We start from the raw sequence: 15,141 nt of genomic DNA, 5'->3' as shown, positions 1-15,141 counted from the left end.
AGGGAACTAGTGAAAAAAGGGGCTCTGACAGTGGTTATGGCTCCATATCCCTATGGGTAGGGTTCATGGAACATCTCCCCTTGATGCCTGTGCCCAAACCCAGGCTTGTACCTCTCTTGTACACTGAACATCTCACAAAGGGGGAAATCCTGCGCCCTTGTGGCACTTCTGCAACCACTGCTCTCTGTTTCACTATGTGGGTACACAAAGGTTGGCCACAAAGCCTGTGTCAAAGTAGTTTATTTATTTTTTTTTTTTTTGCTTATTCTTTTTCTTCTTCAATGATTCCCCAAGTCCTGTACAACAGTTTGACAAGTGAAGGTTAAAGAATATCAATCACTTGCTTATTTTCCAAGCTACACCAGAAGGAACCCCCCCCCACCCCCCAAAATAGAAGAAGAAATAGGAGAAAGCTGGAACAAGATGTTCACGAGAAGGGTGAAGAACTCAAAGGCTGAATGCATTCAAACAAGCTGCTGTGAGTGCTGTACAGCCATGGTCCTGCTGCCTGCAGCGGGTGCTGCAGTCCAATGTGGCCAAACCCAAGCCCCCAATCCCCTACAGAAGCCCCAAACTATCAAAGTACTGGATTGCAGAGGCTGACTTGTGCTTTTCAAGGTTTCCTAGGGGATTAAGAGCTCTTGTGGATGAAGCAACGTCTCCAGATGGGCTGCACACACTGTGTGTATGCTGTGGGCTATGGAACAGCGGCACTTCCTTCTCATTGCATCTCTAAAAACAAAGCCTGACCCCAAGCACAGCACTGAGGCTGTTAGGGTCTATTTGTAGCCATCCCTCCTCTGCAGCAGCAAGCGCTGCCCCAACACAGGCTGATGCTTTTAACCTGAATAATGCCCATCCTGGGGCAAGAGGGTGTTGTGCAAGAGAAATTGTACACAGGAGACAGCAAGGAGGGAGCTCAGTGTTCTGCCACGTCCCTGGCTGGGCAAGAAGAGCTGTGGGTGCTTCTATTTGAAAGAAATAATAATAATGGGAAGTAAATCTTATGGTAATCTTCAGAATTAAAGTAGAAATGTGCATGCAGGGGCGTGTGTGCACACACATGGGTGCACTCTCACTCTGCCAGCACTCAGCTCCCTAGATTAGAAGTAGCATATGGCATCATTTGGAGAGGGGAGGCTCATTATTTGGAGAGGGCAGCTGTGGGTGCGTTCCTCCATCTGGAATCATTCCTCCCTCCTTGCCTTAAGTAACTTGATTGATAACCCAGCTGCAGGTCTGAGCCCACTGCTCCTGCCCCATTGGGACCCAGGGGGAAAACAGCAAATGGGAGGAGAGAGAGGGTGCAGGATGGGGATGGGATGTGCATGGCTGCAACATGGAGCAGTGGCAGAAGGATGGGCAGCAGCAGCCCAGCTTTGCCAGGGGACTGTGCTGGCTGTGTGCATTTGCACAGCAGGGCCAAGGTGCCACATATCCCTACAGCACAGCAGCCTTGCAGCTCAAGCTGCTTAGCAGCCTCCCATCACTTGCTTACCACTCTGCCCACCAGCTGCACGTGGAGGACGGGCATTGACACTGTATAAAAGGATGCACAATATCAAAATCCTCTTTATAAAAGAAAAGAAGAAAAGAAAATGCAATGCAGCACTAGAAAAACCTCATGTCCCGGCTGCCCACCAACCCACCCCCACTTCCCCCCCTTTTAATTCTTGCTAACCTTTATACTGAAGTTTAGCTCACCTCTGCCTATGCAGCAATACATTCAACTCCTTCCTCCCCCCCCCACCCCACCCTCCCTCCTGCTTTTTTGTTTTAATATTATTTCAAAACACTATCGTGGATTTATATATAAGAAGTCCTCCATGCGGTGCCGGGCTCACACGTCGGTGCTGATGCTGCGGCTGCGGGAGAAGGCTTCACGCATGGCCGACAGCCGGTTGGGGTTGAGCGCCTGCAGGTTGCCCACACTCACCGGCAGGTCGAGCTCCTCTTGGCTGACGGTCTGGAAACTGACTCGGTCCCCTCCGTTATGCAGCTCCTCCGGGGGCTCTTGGAGGAAGAAGGTCGGTGGCTCATACTGCCCACAGCCCGGACAGCCGCTTCGGTTTGGAGTTGCCTTCTTGCTGAAGGGTGAGGAGCTGTAGAGGGATGGCCCGTTGGTCAGCACTACGTTGCGGTTGCAGTGGAGCGGAGGGATGTGGGAGTGCACGGCAAAGTCGGGCTCCTCCTCATCCTCCTCGGATTCATCCTTCTTGCAGCAGTAGTACTGGAATGAGATGGGGCTCAGCTGGGATCCCCACGCTCTCACCCCATGCGTGGGTAATGGGGTTGGTTTACCCTATCCCATCCCTCTTGCGTTGCCCTGCCTTACCTGGAGCCTACAGTAGCAGAGGACAGCGATGATACAAAGTAAAATGACAGTTGCTAATATTCCACCTGTGATGACCACAGTCCCGGCTGTCATTCGCCCTCTTCTCCATTAACAGCCTGCAACAGAGAGCACATGGGGTGATGAGGGCTGGGATATGTGATAAGATGGGATTGGACAGGAAGGGTTCAAATGGGATTAGATGACTTGGGAAGGGATGGGATACTCTGCTCCCATTTGCAGAGGGCTCCCACTGTGTTTGCCTGCACTCTACAAGCAGAGAAGTCTGTCCCCCCTCTCCTGCAGGTGATCAGGCTGGATGTCAGTACTGCAAAAGCCATCAGGGGAGCCCCCAACCCCTCCAAATGCCACCTGACAGCTGGAGGAGGATGTAAAAAGCCCAGTGCAATGGGGGAGAACTTTGCTAAGTGTTATTGCAGCCTGCAGGTGGGCTGAGTAATTGAGCCCTGGCAACTGCAGTTTGATGCAGGGAGTGAGCAGCAGCAGTGGGACCCTATGGGAGCTGCACAAATGGTCCTGCAATGAAAACCCCATCCTGGCCAGCAAGTCTGTGCACCACCACGCTGCTCTGCATGCAGGAGGGGGGCCCAGGGAAGTAAAACCTGCATGACGCCAGCATAGAGTTTGGCCATGAGTCTCACAGCCCCATGGCACACACCATGTCCCATGCTGGGGATGGGGACTTGCCCATGGCATGTGCCTGGCTCCTGCTTCACATCAAGTGGGCCATTACAGCCATGCACATTTTTTCTCTGAGCCTATAAATCCATTTTCCTCATGAAAACAACGTGGTATTTTAATTTGGAATAACTGGAGCTGCTAAGTGAGCCTTCAATGAGTGCAGGGACAGGTGCTCCTCGCCCCCACAAAGCAGCAGCATGGGATGAAGCTGCACCATGCAGTGGGCACAGAGCTTCTTGCTTTGCTGTGGCCAAGATGAAATCGAGGCAGCATGGGGGCATGTGGGATGATGCTTCTGAAAGCTGTATTACTGGGAGTAGCATCCTCCCCCTCCTTCCCCCCAAAGCATCCATAGGGGAAACTGCATTCTAGCACAGTCATGGCAAAGGGCTTAGGTCCCCACTCCTCATGCTAAGAAGATGCACAGTGCAAGATAAGCACAAGCCCTGCAGTCCCTATCCCAAAAGCCTGAAATTCCCACCATCCTATGCAGAATAATGCCAAGCTGTTTACCCCAGGGGGGATAATGGGGACAGGCACAGCTGTGTGCACACCCCTCCTTACAGCAGCATCACTCCACAGCCCAAGAACTGCAGGCATCAGTCTGGGACTGAGACAAGTGACATAAATTGACAGAGAGAGCAAACTGTGACCACCTACCCGACAAGTGCTTTAACAAAGCTGGCCTCCAGCTCGTGATATCAGGTTAAACCAAAAAACCAGCTTCCCCAAACCCAAATTACTTCAGCACCTGAGGAAAAGCAACTGGATCTGTCAGGGATTTAACTTGCTTCCAAAGAAAATAAATCTGTGGCATATTTTCAGGTGCTTAATGTCCTGCTAAAGTTGGGTAAGTACTGAATGGATAAAGCAGTATCACATTTTACACTGTTGAGCAGAGCTGTAGGAGCAGGGGAATTTGTGCTGCTGTGTAACGGCTGAGAGCTTCTTGTACGGCCACAGGGTAAGAGCTCTGCCAAATCCTACCCTATCCCTGGGGCAAAAACCCTATGGGGGTTCAGAACAGGGAGACAGGAAATGCCTTCCAAAACTGCAGCAGTGATTTGGAAGCATCAGCTGCTCAGAGAGGGACATAGGGCAGCACCTGGTACTCCAGCCCTGGGACCTTTCCTGCTCCCGTTTACTGTCTCACTATGAATTAAAGGGTTACATGCCCCAGGGGCAAACAAGGGGAGCACACAGCAATTTTCTTTGCATTCCTCCCTTCCAATCCCCAATACACTGTGGTCAGCCATGCATGGCACGACAGCCACTGCTCCGCTCACAACAAGGCCATTTGCATCACACTATTTTTCCTCCTGTAACATACTTGTCTGGTTAAAACCATGTACCTGGAAGCATTAAACTCTCCAGCGTGCAAAGGAGGGAGTGGGGGGGAAAAAAAAACCCATAAGCAGAACAATTCCTGTCTAGACCTCCTTTTTACATTTGTTCCTAATTTCACGCTCCGCAGGCTCCCAGGTTCATATATTCAGTAATAAATACCTTGGTAAAAGGAAGTGCTTTGCAGCTCTGCTGTGGTCTCAGGGAAGGTATGCAAGAACCCCGCAATGAGGAACGCAGGCAGCAGTAGACACATCCACAGCAGTTTGGCTCCTCCCTTGACCCTGGGGAACATGAAGAGCCCTAAAGCTTCAGAAGATACCTGAGCCCCTCAACAAGGCTAAGCTACCTCCCTGCACAGGATGAGCCCTTTAGTACAGGCACAACCCTGCACCACTTGCCTGGTTTTGCCAGGACAATTGAACCTCAGATGGGAGCACTGGTCTCACCAAAGCTCTGCCAACATAAAGACACTGCACCTCACCCACACAGGTAAACCCATTGCCTGTTTTACTGCAGCACGCTCCCTTCATCCCCTCATCCCCTGCTAACTGCTCCTCTGCAGCACACTCAACCCACAGAGCAGCCATTCTCCAGCTCTTCCATGCATGTCCAGCCCTAATGCCAATGCTTCTGATTACACCCCATTTGGAAAGAAAGGGAAAGAGATCAACAAGGGGAAAAAGGGGGAACAAATGGAGCACCCCGCTGCGCCCTGGTGCCAAGGTTCTGCCTGACGGTGAACCCAAGAGAAGAAGCAGCAAACAGCTACTAGCAGCTCAAATATGTTTGGTGGTCAACACAGCCTTATTCCTACATTTCCCCCAGCTCCTGTAATCCTACCCAGTCAATGAATGAGAGCTGGGCTGCTCGGAGCAGCAGGCAGTGTGCCAGCACAAGGCTTTGCACACAGGAAGCCAGTGGACCAGGCAGCTGCCAGCAACACAGGCAGAGAATGTGGCTCCCCAGTTGCAAAGCACCCGGATCACAGGGCTGCACCACTGTTGAATGATCAGGATAATACAGGCATAAAGACTGCATCTATCATGGCCCACAGTATTGTTCCTCATTGCCCCAGGATTGCTCCTCTCCGCTCTGCCCCTTCTCAGTATTATTGCTCACAGAGCAGTGCCAACACTGGGGCAATGGGGACAGTCAAACATCACACTCCTTCTGCCTGCTCTCATTATCATCCTGCACCATTTTATAGCCTGAAGCACTTTGTTAAACATTACGTAGCAGCCCCAAAACCGACAGAGAAGCCACTGTGTTCCTGATGAGCAGAAGACTTTTCCATACGCTGTGGGTATGTATCCCTGCAGGTGATGCATCAGAGCAGAACCCAGCACAGTGTGCCCAAAACATCACATACATTACAGCCACTCTGAGTTTCAGGTTTTTCTACACCAGATATCAGAGATACATTTGCAGCAACCAGGCTATTGTGGGATAGTTTACAATCCCCCACCACCCTAATAAGTGTTATTAGGATTTAAAACAGAGATCAGCTCAGACAGCCTTCTTAATGCTCACTTCAGAACGCCTGCAAAGTGAATCAATCCAGCAAATGCCAGTCCCAGCACAGAGCAAGAGGGAACACGCACACAGCAGTAACGAAGCAATAATGTTGTTTAATACAACCAAATCACATCTAATGTAAAATATTTGCACAGCTCATCAGAGCAGCACTGAGGCTTAGCGAGCACAACTCCAGGCACGGATGTAAGCAACTACAGCTGCTAAGGGACAGGAGGAACACCACCTGGTGCCATTGCAGTGCCCTGGGATCTTATCAAGGTGTTGCTTTGCTCCAAATTAAAGGGAACAGGGGAGGAACTGGCAGCTGCTCCAGCACACCTGGAACAAACAGGGTAACCCACAGCAGAAAGCTTTGCCCTCCTCAATCCCCATCTGTCTCTGCCCAAACAATCCCATTCTGCATAAGCACCAGGAATTATTTCCATACATCCGCTGTCATGCAGAACACTCCTAAGCTGCCTGAACTCCTTCAGAAAGGGGGGAAAAAAGAAAAGACAGGCTGTCTTTCCACCCTGCATCATTTAATCTCCTCTTGAACCACAGCTTAGTCCGCCTGAGATATTAGCATCAGAGCGCAGGTTTTGGTATTAGCAGCTTGAGATAAGCTGCAGTCAGTGCTAAGGGGGAAAATAAGAGAGAGGGTGGGGAAAGCCTTCAGCAAGGAGCTGCTCCTGGCCATCCATTCCAATTTGTACTTCTTTCTGTTCCAGTGTGGACTGCTCCATAGCCATCATAACCTAACACAGAGCAGCTGAAAGGTTACAAAGACCCAAAGGGCAGAAAACTGAGCACCAAAGTTGGAAAAAAGTGGGATTTGTCCTTCTGTAAGTGCTGCCCTGAGAGCACGATGCTGCTGGCAGAGGACAGCACCTGGCTGGGAGCAGGAGCTGTCTTCAGCAGTTCTCACCAAGTGAGTGATGCTGACGCAGAGGACAAGGGCAAAGCTCTGAGGAATTGTGACACTGCAGCCAGGATGGGCCCAGGCAGTGGGAAGGCTGTCACACAGCAGCACATTGCCAGGTCACAGTGGTTCCTTGAGCTGTGGTGAGCTCAGTGTTCCTCCATATCATGGTGCTGGGGGGGGAGATAGAAAACAAAGAGTCCCACCTCACCCAGGACCCTACAGGTGTCAAGGTTCCTCCATCAGGACAGGGAAAGGAAGGACACGCACAGGGTACAATTCCACAAAGCAGCAAATCCGCTCAGCTTTGCATTTCCACAAGGTGAGAGCACAGCTCAGAAGGACAGGAAGGTCTGCTGCAAGAGATATGGGGATGGCTCAATTGAGCCTCATTTACTCAGGACCGATGGGCCCATGGGTTGGGGACAGCACCAAGTGCTATTTCCATGGGGCTCATTTAATGATGCAGGCTGGGAGCTCCAGGGAGCATCCTCTATCCAGCTGCAGGAATGAGCTTTCACCCCATTTAGTGGATTACCCCATATAGGGTCTCTGCTGCATGTCACGGACAGGGGAACTGATCTTGCTGCCTCAGGGAGATGAGCAGCAGCCATGGATGTGCCCACAGGGCTGCTTGAGTGGCAGCACCTGGGATCTCCACAGAGATACACACACCTTTTTGCTTTAAAAACATCAACAAAACCCCACAAAAAAAGGTAGAGAGTTTCCATAGCTACAGCTTTACACAAAGGCTCAGGCTGAACCCATGCAAGGGAAAGCAAGCAGAGTGTTTTTCCCACTCCAGCCCAGCAAGTTAGTATGGTGCATGAATCAATAGGGAAGCAAAGAATGCAACGTGCTTCCTCATGGCTCGTGATCAGGAGTTTCCTTATGGGCAGTAAAATCTCCTTATGTTCTCATTTCTAATAAGGATTTATCTTTGCTGCATCAGGGGGAATTAATACGGACTGTCGTCTGAGAGGGTAATTTCCAGACTGTTGGCATCTTTGCTGAACCGTTGTCAGTAAATTTCCCATTTATTTCCCTCTTCTTACTTCTGCTACAGTTTTTTTTTGCTGAGAGATCAGAGGGAGAAAACCCACCGCAATGAAACAACCCTAATCAAGAAAGATAAAGTAATTCATAGAGCTCAGCTGAAAGCCGTCACTGGGCAAAGAAAGGAGAAGGGAAAACCTTCACACAAAGTGCTCTACTTAAAAGCACGTGGGCTTAGCAGAGCTGCTGAGATCAAATGTTTGAAATATCGACTGTTCCCAGGGATGGCATCTTTCAGAAATCAAAAGACATGCGATGTATCTTTTTGCCTGGCATCAGCACTGAGACGATGCAAGCGCTGCCTTTGAAATGACTCCTTGATCCAGAGAGGCCCTGAAGAGCAATGCAGTGATGCTCCCCATGCACACCCAGAGCCAAAGCAGCACTGCTGCCATCAGGCTGAGCTGGGGATGGCTGTTCCCAGGCCCAAGGAAGGGGATGGGTGTCCATCAGAGAAGCATCCAAGCCTCTGTAAATATCTGTCTTTGAGCAAAACAGAAGATCTGGGTTCAGCATTTCAGCATATAAATGTTTACCCATTTCTGAGCCTCAAAGCTCCAACACTTCGCAGCCAATAGCGCTGCCACAACCCAGCAGTATTTATGGGTTTTATTTGCTTTCAGTCAAGTGATGATGGCACTATAACAGGTCATCCAGATAGGTGGCAGTGCCCCATCCCTACAGACACCCAAGGTCAGGAGATCTAAGCAACTGGTGGAGCTGTGGGTGTCCCTGATCATGGCAGGGAGTGGGACCAGACAGCCATGAAGGGTCCTTTCCAGCTCAAATGATTCCATGATCCCAGATGATAGCTCAGCTGCCCTCTATCTACTCATAAAGGTACCCAGAGAGCAAGTGAGATCAGTGCTTGGTTTCTCAGAATCTGGTATCAAAACCTCGCATTTTCTATAAGCGCAATGCTGTAATGTGATGGAAGGAGGGTAGTAAAGTCTGTGGCTGCAGAAAATAAGAACAAACCCAAACACGGAAAACACAGACACAAAAACTAATGAAGACAATTTGCTTACCTTTGGAAGGCCTCAGGTAGGCAGGGATCTCCAGGAAGATACCTTCACCACCACTGCCAACCCTTAAATGAGGTCTAGGAAGGGGCGGATCCTGGCTCCAGGCCTTCTGGTCACTCAGTGCATTGAATACACCTGAGCTTCCCTGGGTTGGCCCTGCCTTCCCACCAGGTGCTCAATCACTGCTTCAAGCCCTGACTTAGCATTTCTGCTATACTACCCTATCCTGTTTTATTTCAGCATAGAACAAAAACAAAAGTCTGATGCCAGAAACTCAAGGGAAAAGAAATGCCACCGAGAAAATCCCACTTTCTATGGGCTGAATCCCACGAGCCACTGTGAGAATCGGGAATAACTCTTGGGCTGTCAGCAATGCTAAACTGTTGCAAATCAGTCCTCCAGGGACAATGAAGTGAATAACAGCAAAATCACAACCCAACCACGGGTTGCCTAATGGCAAGCCCCAATCAACGCTCATAATCCTCCTGCTCCCACCTCCACTCCCACACAGGCAGCATGGTTATTTTCCCCCAGATCCCACTGCTAATCTTCCCAGAGCTGAGCTACCCGGCAGGCAACGCCAATCAGGAGGAGAGAGATCCTTTTCCTTCCACATGAAAGCCTTCCAAATGGCATTCCTGCCAATTCCTGCTTGCAGGCACTGTGCAGCCCTAGAGGCCATGCATCTCCTGAGCTTCTCCAGCACCCAGGGCATCAAAATCCCTGCTCAAAGACGAGTTTCCAGCAGCATCAATACAGAAGTTATTTTCCCCTGAGGGAGCCTGGCTTGCATTTCCACTAAAGGCACCATATCTTGCTATGTAGCACATATATACTTTGTTAACTAAAGGGCAGCGATATGCGCTCTATTGTACCGTGAGTGATTTCTACAACTGAAGGTGCAGCAGAATCAAATCGCAGCAACTATTTATATCAAAGCAGAGTCTCTACTGACTGTCGATCAACCTAAATGCTGAAGGGCTGGCTGGGTTTTCCCTAAGACAGCCCAGTCTTCTCCGTATAACCCATAATATCCCCAGCGCTGGTGGAGCAGTGTGGCTGCCGCTAGAGGGATGTGAACAGAGCTCGAGCATCTGCACCTTGGGCAGCATCTGCTGGGGGTGAGGGGTGATGGAAAAGCAGGGATAACCACTGCAGGGTCACTGTGGGACCACAGGCAGCCTGGGATGAAGAATTCCCTGCACACAACAGCTTGCAGTCTGGCCAGAAAGGCTGACAACAGAAACAGAAAAAACAAGAGTTAGTGGTTTGCCAGAGTTTGGGCAGGAAAACTCACAACAGAGCTTGAAATGAATCCAAATCTACTCCAAGAGCAAAAGGATGTGGATGCAAAGTGCAGGGCAAAGCCAATGCAGTGTGGGCTCAAAGGGTGATGCACACTCGGTGCTCAGAGCAGCTCAACACATCAGCTCAGTGCATGTACTATTTCCTAAGGAAAAGCAACCTGAGTTGGGACAAGATCTGGGGCACAGTGATGGCTGAACCCACCACAGGCTACGGGGATCTCCTATGCATCCTATGGCATTTCATCTCACTGCAGGTGTTTGCTTTCATTAAAGCTTTAACCTCAGACTGAACCTCTTGGTGGGTAAAGGAACAAAGTGGTGCTGGCCGATGCCAGCTCTGCAAGTGCAGGAGGAATGGGCAGTGCTACCCAATCACTTTGATCCATTACAGTCCTGCTGAGACTCTCACATTGCCAAAGAACAAGGGTCTGCTCTGCCCAGGGAAATATAAAATGACAAAAGACTTTTCCCCCCACCTTGCTCCCATCCAGCACAGAGTGAGGAAATCTCAGCCATGCGGAGCACCCACCGCTTGCAGTTCACACAATAATGAGCTTATGGGCTTCTGCAGCTCAGGCCCTGTGATGAGCTTGTGCTCAGGGTAGAGCCACCGTGTGGCCTTAAGCCATTCCTAAAGCTGGTGGTGCAGAGGCTGCATCCCAGCTGATGGGGATATTATCACTTTCATCCCCTGCAGAGTGCCCCCAGGGCAAGGTAAGGAGCCAACAGCCAGGCACACACTGCTGAGCCTTGATCCAACAGCACTGAAGTAAACAGACACAAATGCATGTATTTTCTGTTTGGATCACGTCCCCAGGACAGGCTAAGACTTTCTTTTGGGTTTCTGCTAACTTTCTCCTGACAGGTCCCTTAGAAAAAGGCAATTATCACCGTGCCATTAAGGCTTTCCCCATTGCATGGTCGGATAACTCGCCCGGAGTCTCTCAATATAACCTTTAAACAATAGATCCTGTCTTGTTCACTGAGCGTCTCCAAAAGTCAACAGTAATGCATCCAGATGCCACCCGTGTCTACTGTGGGCCTGACTATTTTTGGCAACTCACCACGGGCAGATTGCAAAGATAATGTCACAGAGAGAATGTGACAAGTCTCCATCTCTGTGATAAAAGCACAGCGCTGTGCCCCAGGGTGGTGGGATGCAGCCCGGCTCCTTCCCTGAGCAGTGCTGGGCAGGTACTGTCAGCTCATGCTCTGCAAATGGGGATAGTGCATGTGTTCCTGCCCAACACAGCTTGGTGAGCTCATAGACTGCTTGGATTCTGTGCTGGCACTGCTAAGCCCTGAAGTTCTCCTCTAACAGAAAAGGAGCTGGGAGCCAGGAGCGGGTCCGAGCAGCCCATCCCCAGCAGTGGCTTTGTCACCGCTCCTCAGCAGTGGCCTTCCCACGGATGGATGACTTCTCCAATGAGCATCATCAGCTGAAAACACATCGCCTGTCTTCTGCAGAGCCAGCCCTTGTGACTTCAGCCTGATTCAGCCCCGTTCCCTGTCCCCACACCATGTCTGACACAGGCACATTGCGACCCGCACCATCCAGGTCCTCCCCTGTCGCTCTGAGCTGCCCTACATGGGTCACGACCCTTGTTAAGTTGTCTGAGGATGATTCAAAATGCTGTCATGACTTTTCATCTTTCTCCAACCTTTGTAGCTGACCTCTGCTCGGGGCTGCTCCTGCGGGCATCGCAGGGCTTGGAGGACGCTGATGTCTCTTGTTTGGTTTGACCCCAACTGTGATCCCGATGGGGTTGGAAGGTCTGGGCAGGGTCAGAGTCCATCACCCTACATATTTATAGTCCCTCTGCCAAACTTCTATGTTGGAACATGATTTATTTTCTTTATCAAGAGGTGAACAAATCCTGCCAACTGCAATAAATCAGATCACAAGGAGAGGAGACAGACAACGACGCGGGGAAAAGTATAAATTAGAATGGAATGAGTGGCAAGCTCAAGCCAACACCTGCCCCCCCCCCCCTTCTCCACTCCTCTCCTGCTCTTTCTCAGTGCTGTCACATCAGGAGCACTGCCAGCTACAAACACCTCTTGGCTGGCCGTGCCCCCAGCTATGGGGTGATAAATCAGCATCAGTCACTAAGGGGGGATTTTGCTGAAGTTCTTTATCTCTTGGGAGCGCCAGTGCTGTTTCCTAAGACTCCTTGTCACTGTTCTGCACAGGAACACTGACATGCAGAGGAAGGAGGTTACAGCTTTAATTACAGCTGCACGGTCTTTAAGGTGTTTGAAATCTCTTTTCACCGACTGACAGCCACAGTGCATCTCACAGCTAATTCCAGATGAGAAGAGAAACAGCCATAAAAGGCTGCCAACAGCATCCTGTTACTCACACACCACCACAACAGGGCCAGCAACTAAAGGCAGCTGTGGGGACAAGTCGTGCTGTGAGTTTATGCACAATTTACATAAACTCACTTCCCTTAACTGCATTATAATTTAGCTGCTTACTCAGTGAGGACATCAGATGCAATGACTGAAACCCCAGTCATACCCATACAGATGCTCCAGTGAGGTCATCCAGGAGCACTGTCTGCACTCTAAGCATTGGGATGTCAGCCAGGCTTCCTAAACTGACAGCCATCCATCATGGAAGAGCACGATTTTACCACTGAGGCTTTATGCTGATTTCATTGCTCATTTTTTAGGCTGGAAGACAATCTGTTGAACCTCAGAGCGCAGTCTTCTCTTACCTTTAATTTATTCTGTCAGAAAACTGTCTACCTTAATGAGTGCGAACACACCCCCACTACCTTCCAAGTTTGGTGATCTGTTATGTCAAATATAAATAATCCTGTCTGAAACCGCTCAATAGGGGGAAATGAAAAGCCATCTTCCCTCGGGGGATTTCTCTCCCCCACAGCCCCCCCATCCTGCAGAACAAACACCGTCCATGTGCTTCCACGAGCTCAGCCCCAGCCAGATGCTGTATTAACCAGATAGTGCTCAAAAGCAGCACATCATCCTGCTGTCACCTTCCTTGCATTCAACCCTGGATCTCTCTCCATCCCCACTGCTCTGGGGCTGTTCTGCTCTCTGACCCAGACAGCAAGGGGGGTTCCTATGTCCTTTGGAGGCAGAACAGCAGATAGGAAGGACCCTGGTGCTGGGAGAGTGCCCTGAGAGAGGCCAGCTTTGTCCCCAGAACACACATGCAACATGAGCAAGCTGTCACTAGAGTGGACAAGGACACGACCTGAGCATCCAGGTGGAGGAAAGCATTCCACCCCAGCCCCGAGAGATGCTGTCACATCCTCCTTTGTAGATACAGCTTTAGAACTAAAGATGCTGTAGGAACCAGCAGCACCAAGATTGGAGCATCCTGTTTATCATCCTGAGCTAAAGCAGAGGCTGGACCGGTCTCCCCGACACAAGCTACCAGGGAGCAGATGCTGTGCAATTCTCCATGTCCATCTCCCCCCTCCAAACCCCTCACCAGCCCCAGTCTGCAGACGGAGCTTGTCCTCTGCTCTCCCTTTGCAGGCATTCCCCCAGGACAACCCCAGCGCTCCAGGATGCACCAGGAGGGGGTGGGGGAGAGAGAAATAAGCAGGGAGAAAGCGCTGCTAAGGGTCCCCCCGGTGCAAAGAACGAGGCTGTGAGAACGAGCGCAGCGCCGGTGCTCTCCCCTTTTCCTCCCCTCTTACCTTCAAGCGGGGGAATGGTGCCGGATCTCTCAGGTGAGGATCGCGTCGACTCCTGAAGTCTCCGGCTCGGAGCGCATCAATGCGGGAATAAAATAAATAAATAAATAAATAAAATTAAAAATTTTAAAAAATAAAAAAAAAAAAAAAAGGAGAAGAGTAGAAATAAATGAATGAAAATAATTAATAAATTAAATTAATAATAATAATAACAGTGATTTGAAGGGAAAGGGGGGGGAGGAGAGGAATAAATAAAGTGAAAGATAAACAAGAGCTCAGGCCGACGTCAGCTCAGAGAGCCGAGCCGGCAGCGGGCATCATCTCTCGGCACATGGCCGGTGCCGGCAGCAGCCGCGGCGGTGCGGGGGAGCCGCTCCCTCCCCGCCCCGAGCCCCGGCGCCAACGGGGCCGCCAATGAGGGCGGTGCGGAGCAGCTCGGCCCCCCCTTCCCCCCCTCCGCTTCCCCGCTTCTCACCCCCCCGCATCCTTTCCTAAAGCCCCGCACCGGGGATGCACGGGCAGCGGAGCGTGAAAGCGGTGCCCCCTTCCTCCACTGTACGCCGCCACCGGGTCTTCCTCTTCATCCTCACCGCGCTGCGGGGGGACGGGAGTTGGATACAAAGGGATGGAAGCCCTCGGCTCATAGAGATGGAACCCCCCCCCCTCACCCTCCACGCAGAGCCCGAGTGTCCCCGCACAGAGCACGGTGGTCCTGCACGGAGCCTTCATCCCCACTACTGGCATAGGAAAAGCATCCTGACCCCTCTATACCCCACAAAAGGAAAAACACCAGGATCGCCCCCCCACCCCCCCTTCCCCCACCGCCTCTTGCTCCCCGCTTAGCCCCACAAGCATCCCCGTGGCTTTTCACACATTACACGGCTTTGTCCCATGCACCATTCACCAGGAGTTACGCTGAGGTTTTTGGTAAGAACCGCTCTCATCTCTTTTCCTTATCAGTACCACCCCAGCGACTCGGGCAGCCCCATCCGCAGACCCCCCCAAGGCGCTGCAGCTCTGAGCACAACGCGCCCTGCTCGAGCAGAGGTGGCACGGAATTACATCCCCATCCAAGCGGTCATCAAAGAGAGGGAGGGAAAAGGTTCTTGTGTCCCAGAGCCGAAAACAAAATCATTTAGTAACAGGGAAAAGCTGTGGCTTGGAGCCACTCCTCAAGCAGGTGGGCACCCCCTGGAGCCATTGGCACTGCTGTCCCTAACACTGAACTTCGTGTTTCTCTTTGGCCCTCTGCTACTTGTCC

The 15,141-nt window shown here is 51.1% G+C and overlaps 1 protein-coding gene across 4 annotated transcripts; it reads right to left on the bottom strand.

The window, feature by feature from the left end:
* Window positions 1–222: 222 nt before the first annotated feature.
* On the bottom strand, window positions 223–14,624 carry FAM163B (family with sequence similarity 163 member B). Of its 4 annotated transcripts, none has more exons than XM_085521264.1 (4): window positions 14,356–14,624; window positions 13,884–13,948; window positions 2,336–2,451; window positions 223–2,230 (listed from the first exon to the last, which is right to left on the bottom strand). In XM_085521264.1, the coding sequence occupies exons 3-4, from the start codon at window positions 2,426–2,428 to the stop codon at window positions 1,841–1,843; spliced, it is 483 nt and encodes a 160-aa protein (XP_085377390.1). In that variant the 5' UTR covers window positions 2,429–2,451; window positions 13,884–13,948; window positions 14,356–14,624; the 3' UTR covers window positions 223–1,840. The 4 variants fall into 4 exon arrangements, with proteins under 4 accessions (XP_085377390.1, XP_015734817.1, XP_015734816.1 ...); XM_015879331.3 differs by lacking the exon at window positions 14,356–14,624 and adding an exon at window positions 4,541–4,662 and having other exon boundaries at window positions 13,884–14,031; XM_015879330.3 differs by lacking the exon at window positions 14,356–14,624 and having other exon boundaries at window positions 13,884–14,031.
* Between the last annotated feature and the right edge of the window lie 517 nt (window positions 14,625–15,141).

This window comes from Coturnix japonica, chromosome 21 (assembly GCF_054131305.1).
Source record: "Coturnix japonica strain WE chromosome 21, WE-NBRP24, whole genome shotgun sequence".
Taxonomy (NCBI): domain Eukaryota; kingdom Metazoa; phylum Chordata; class Aves; order Galliformes; family Phasianidae; genus Coturnix; species Coturnix japonica.
Note: the sequence above shows the minus strand (reverse complement) of the source record. Positions and strands in the feature narration are given on the sequence as shown.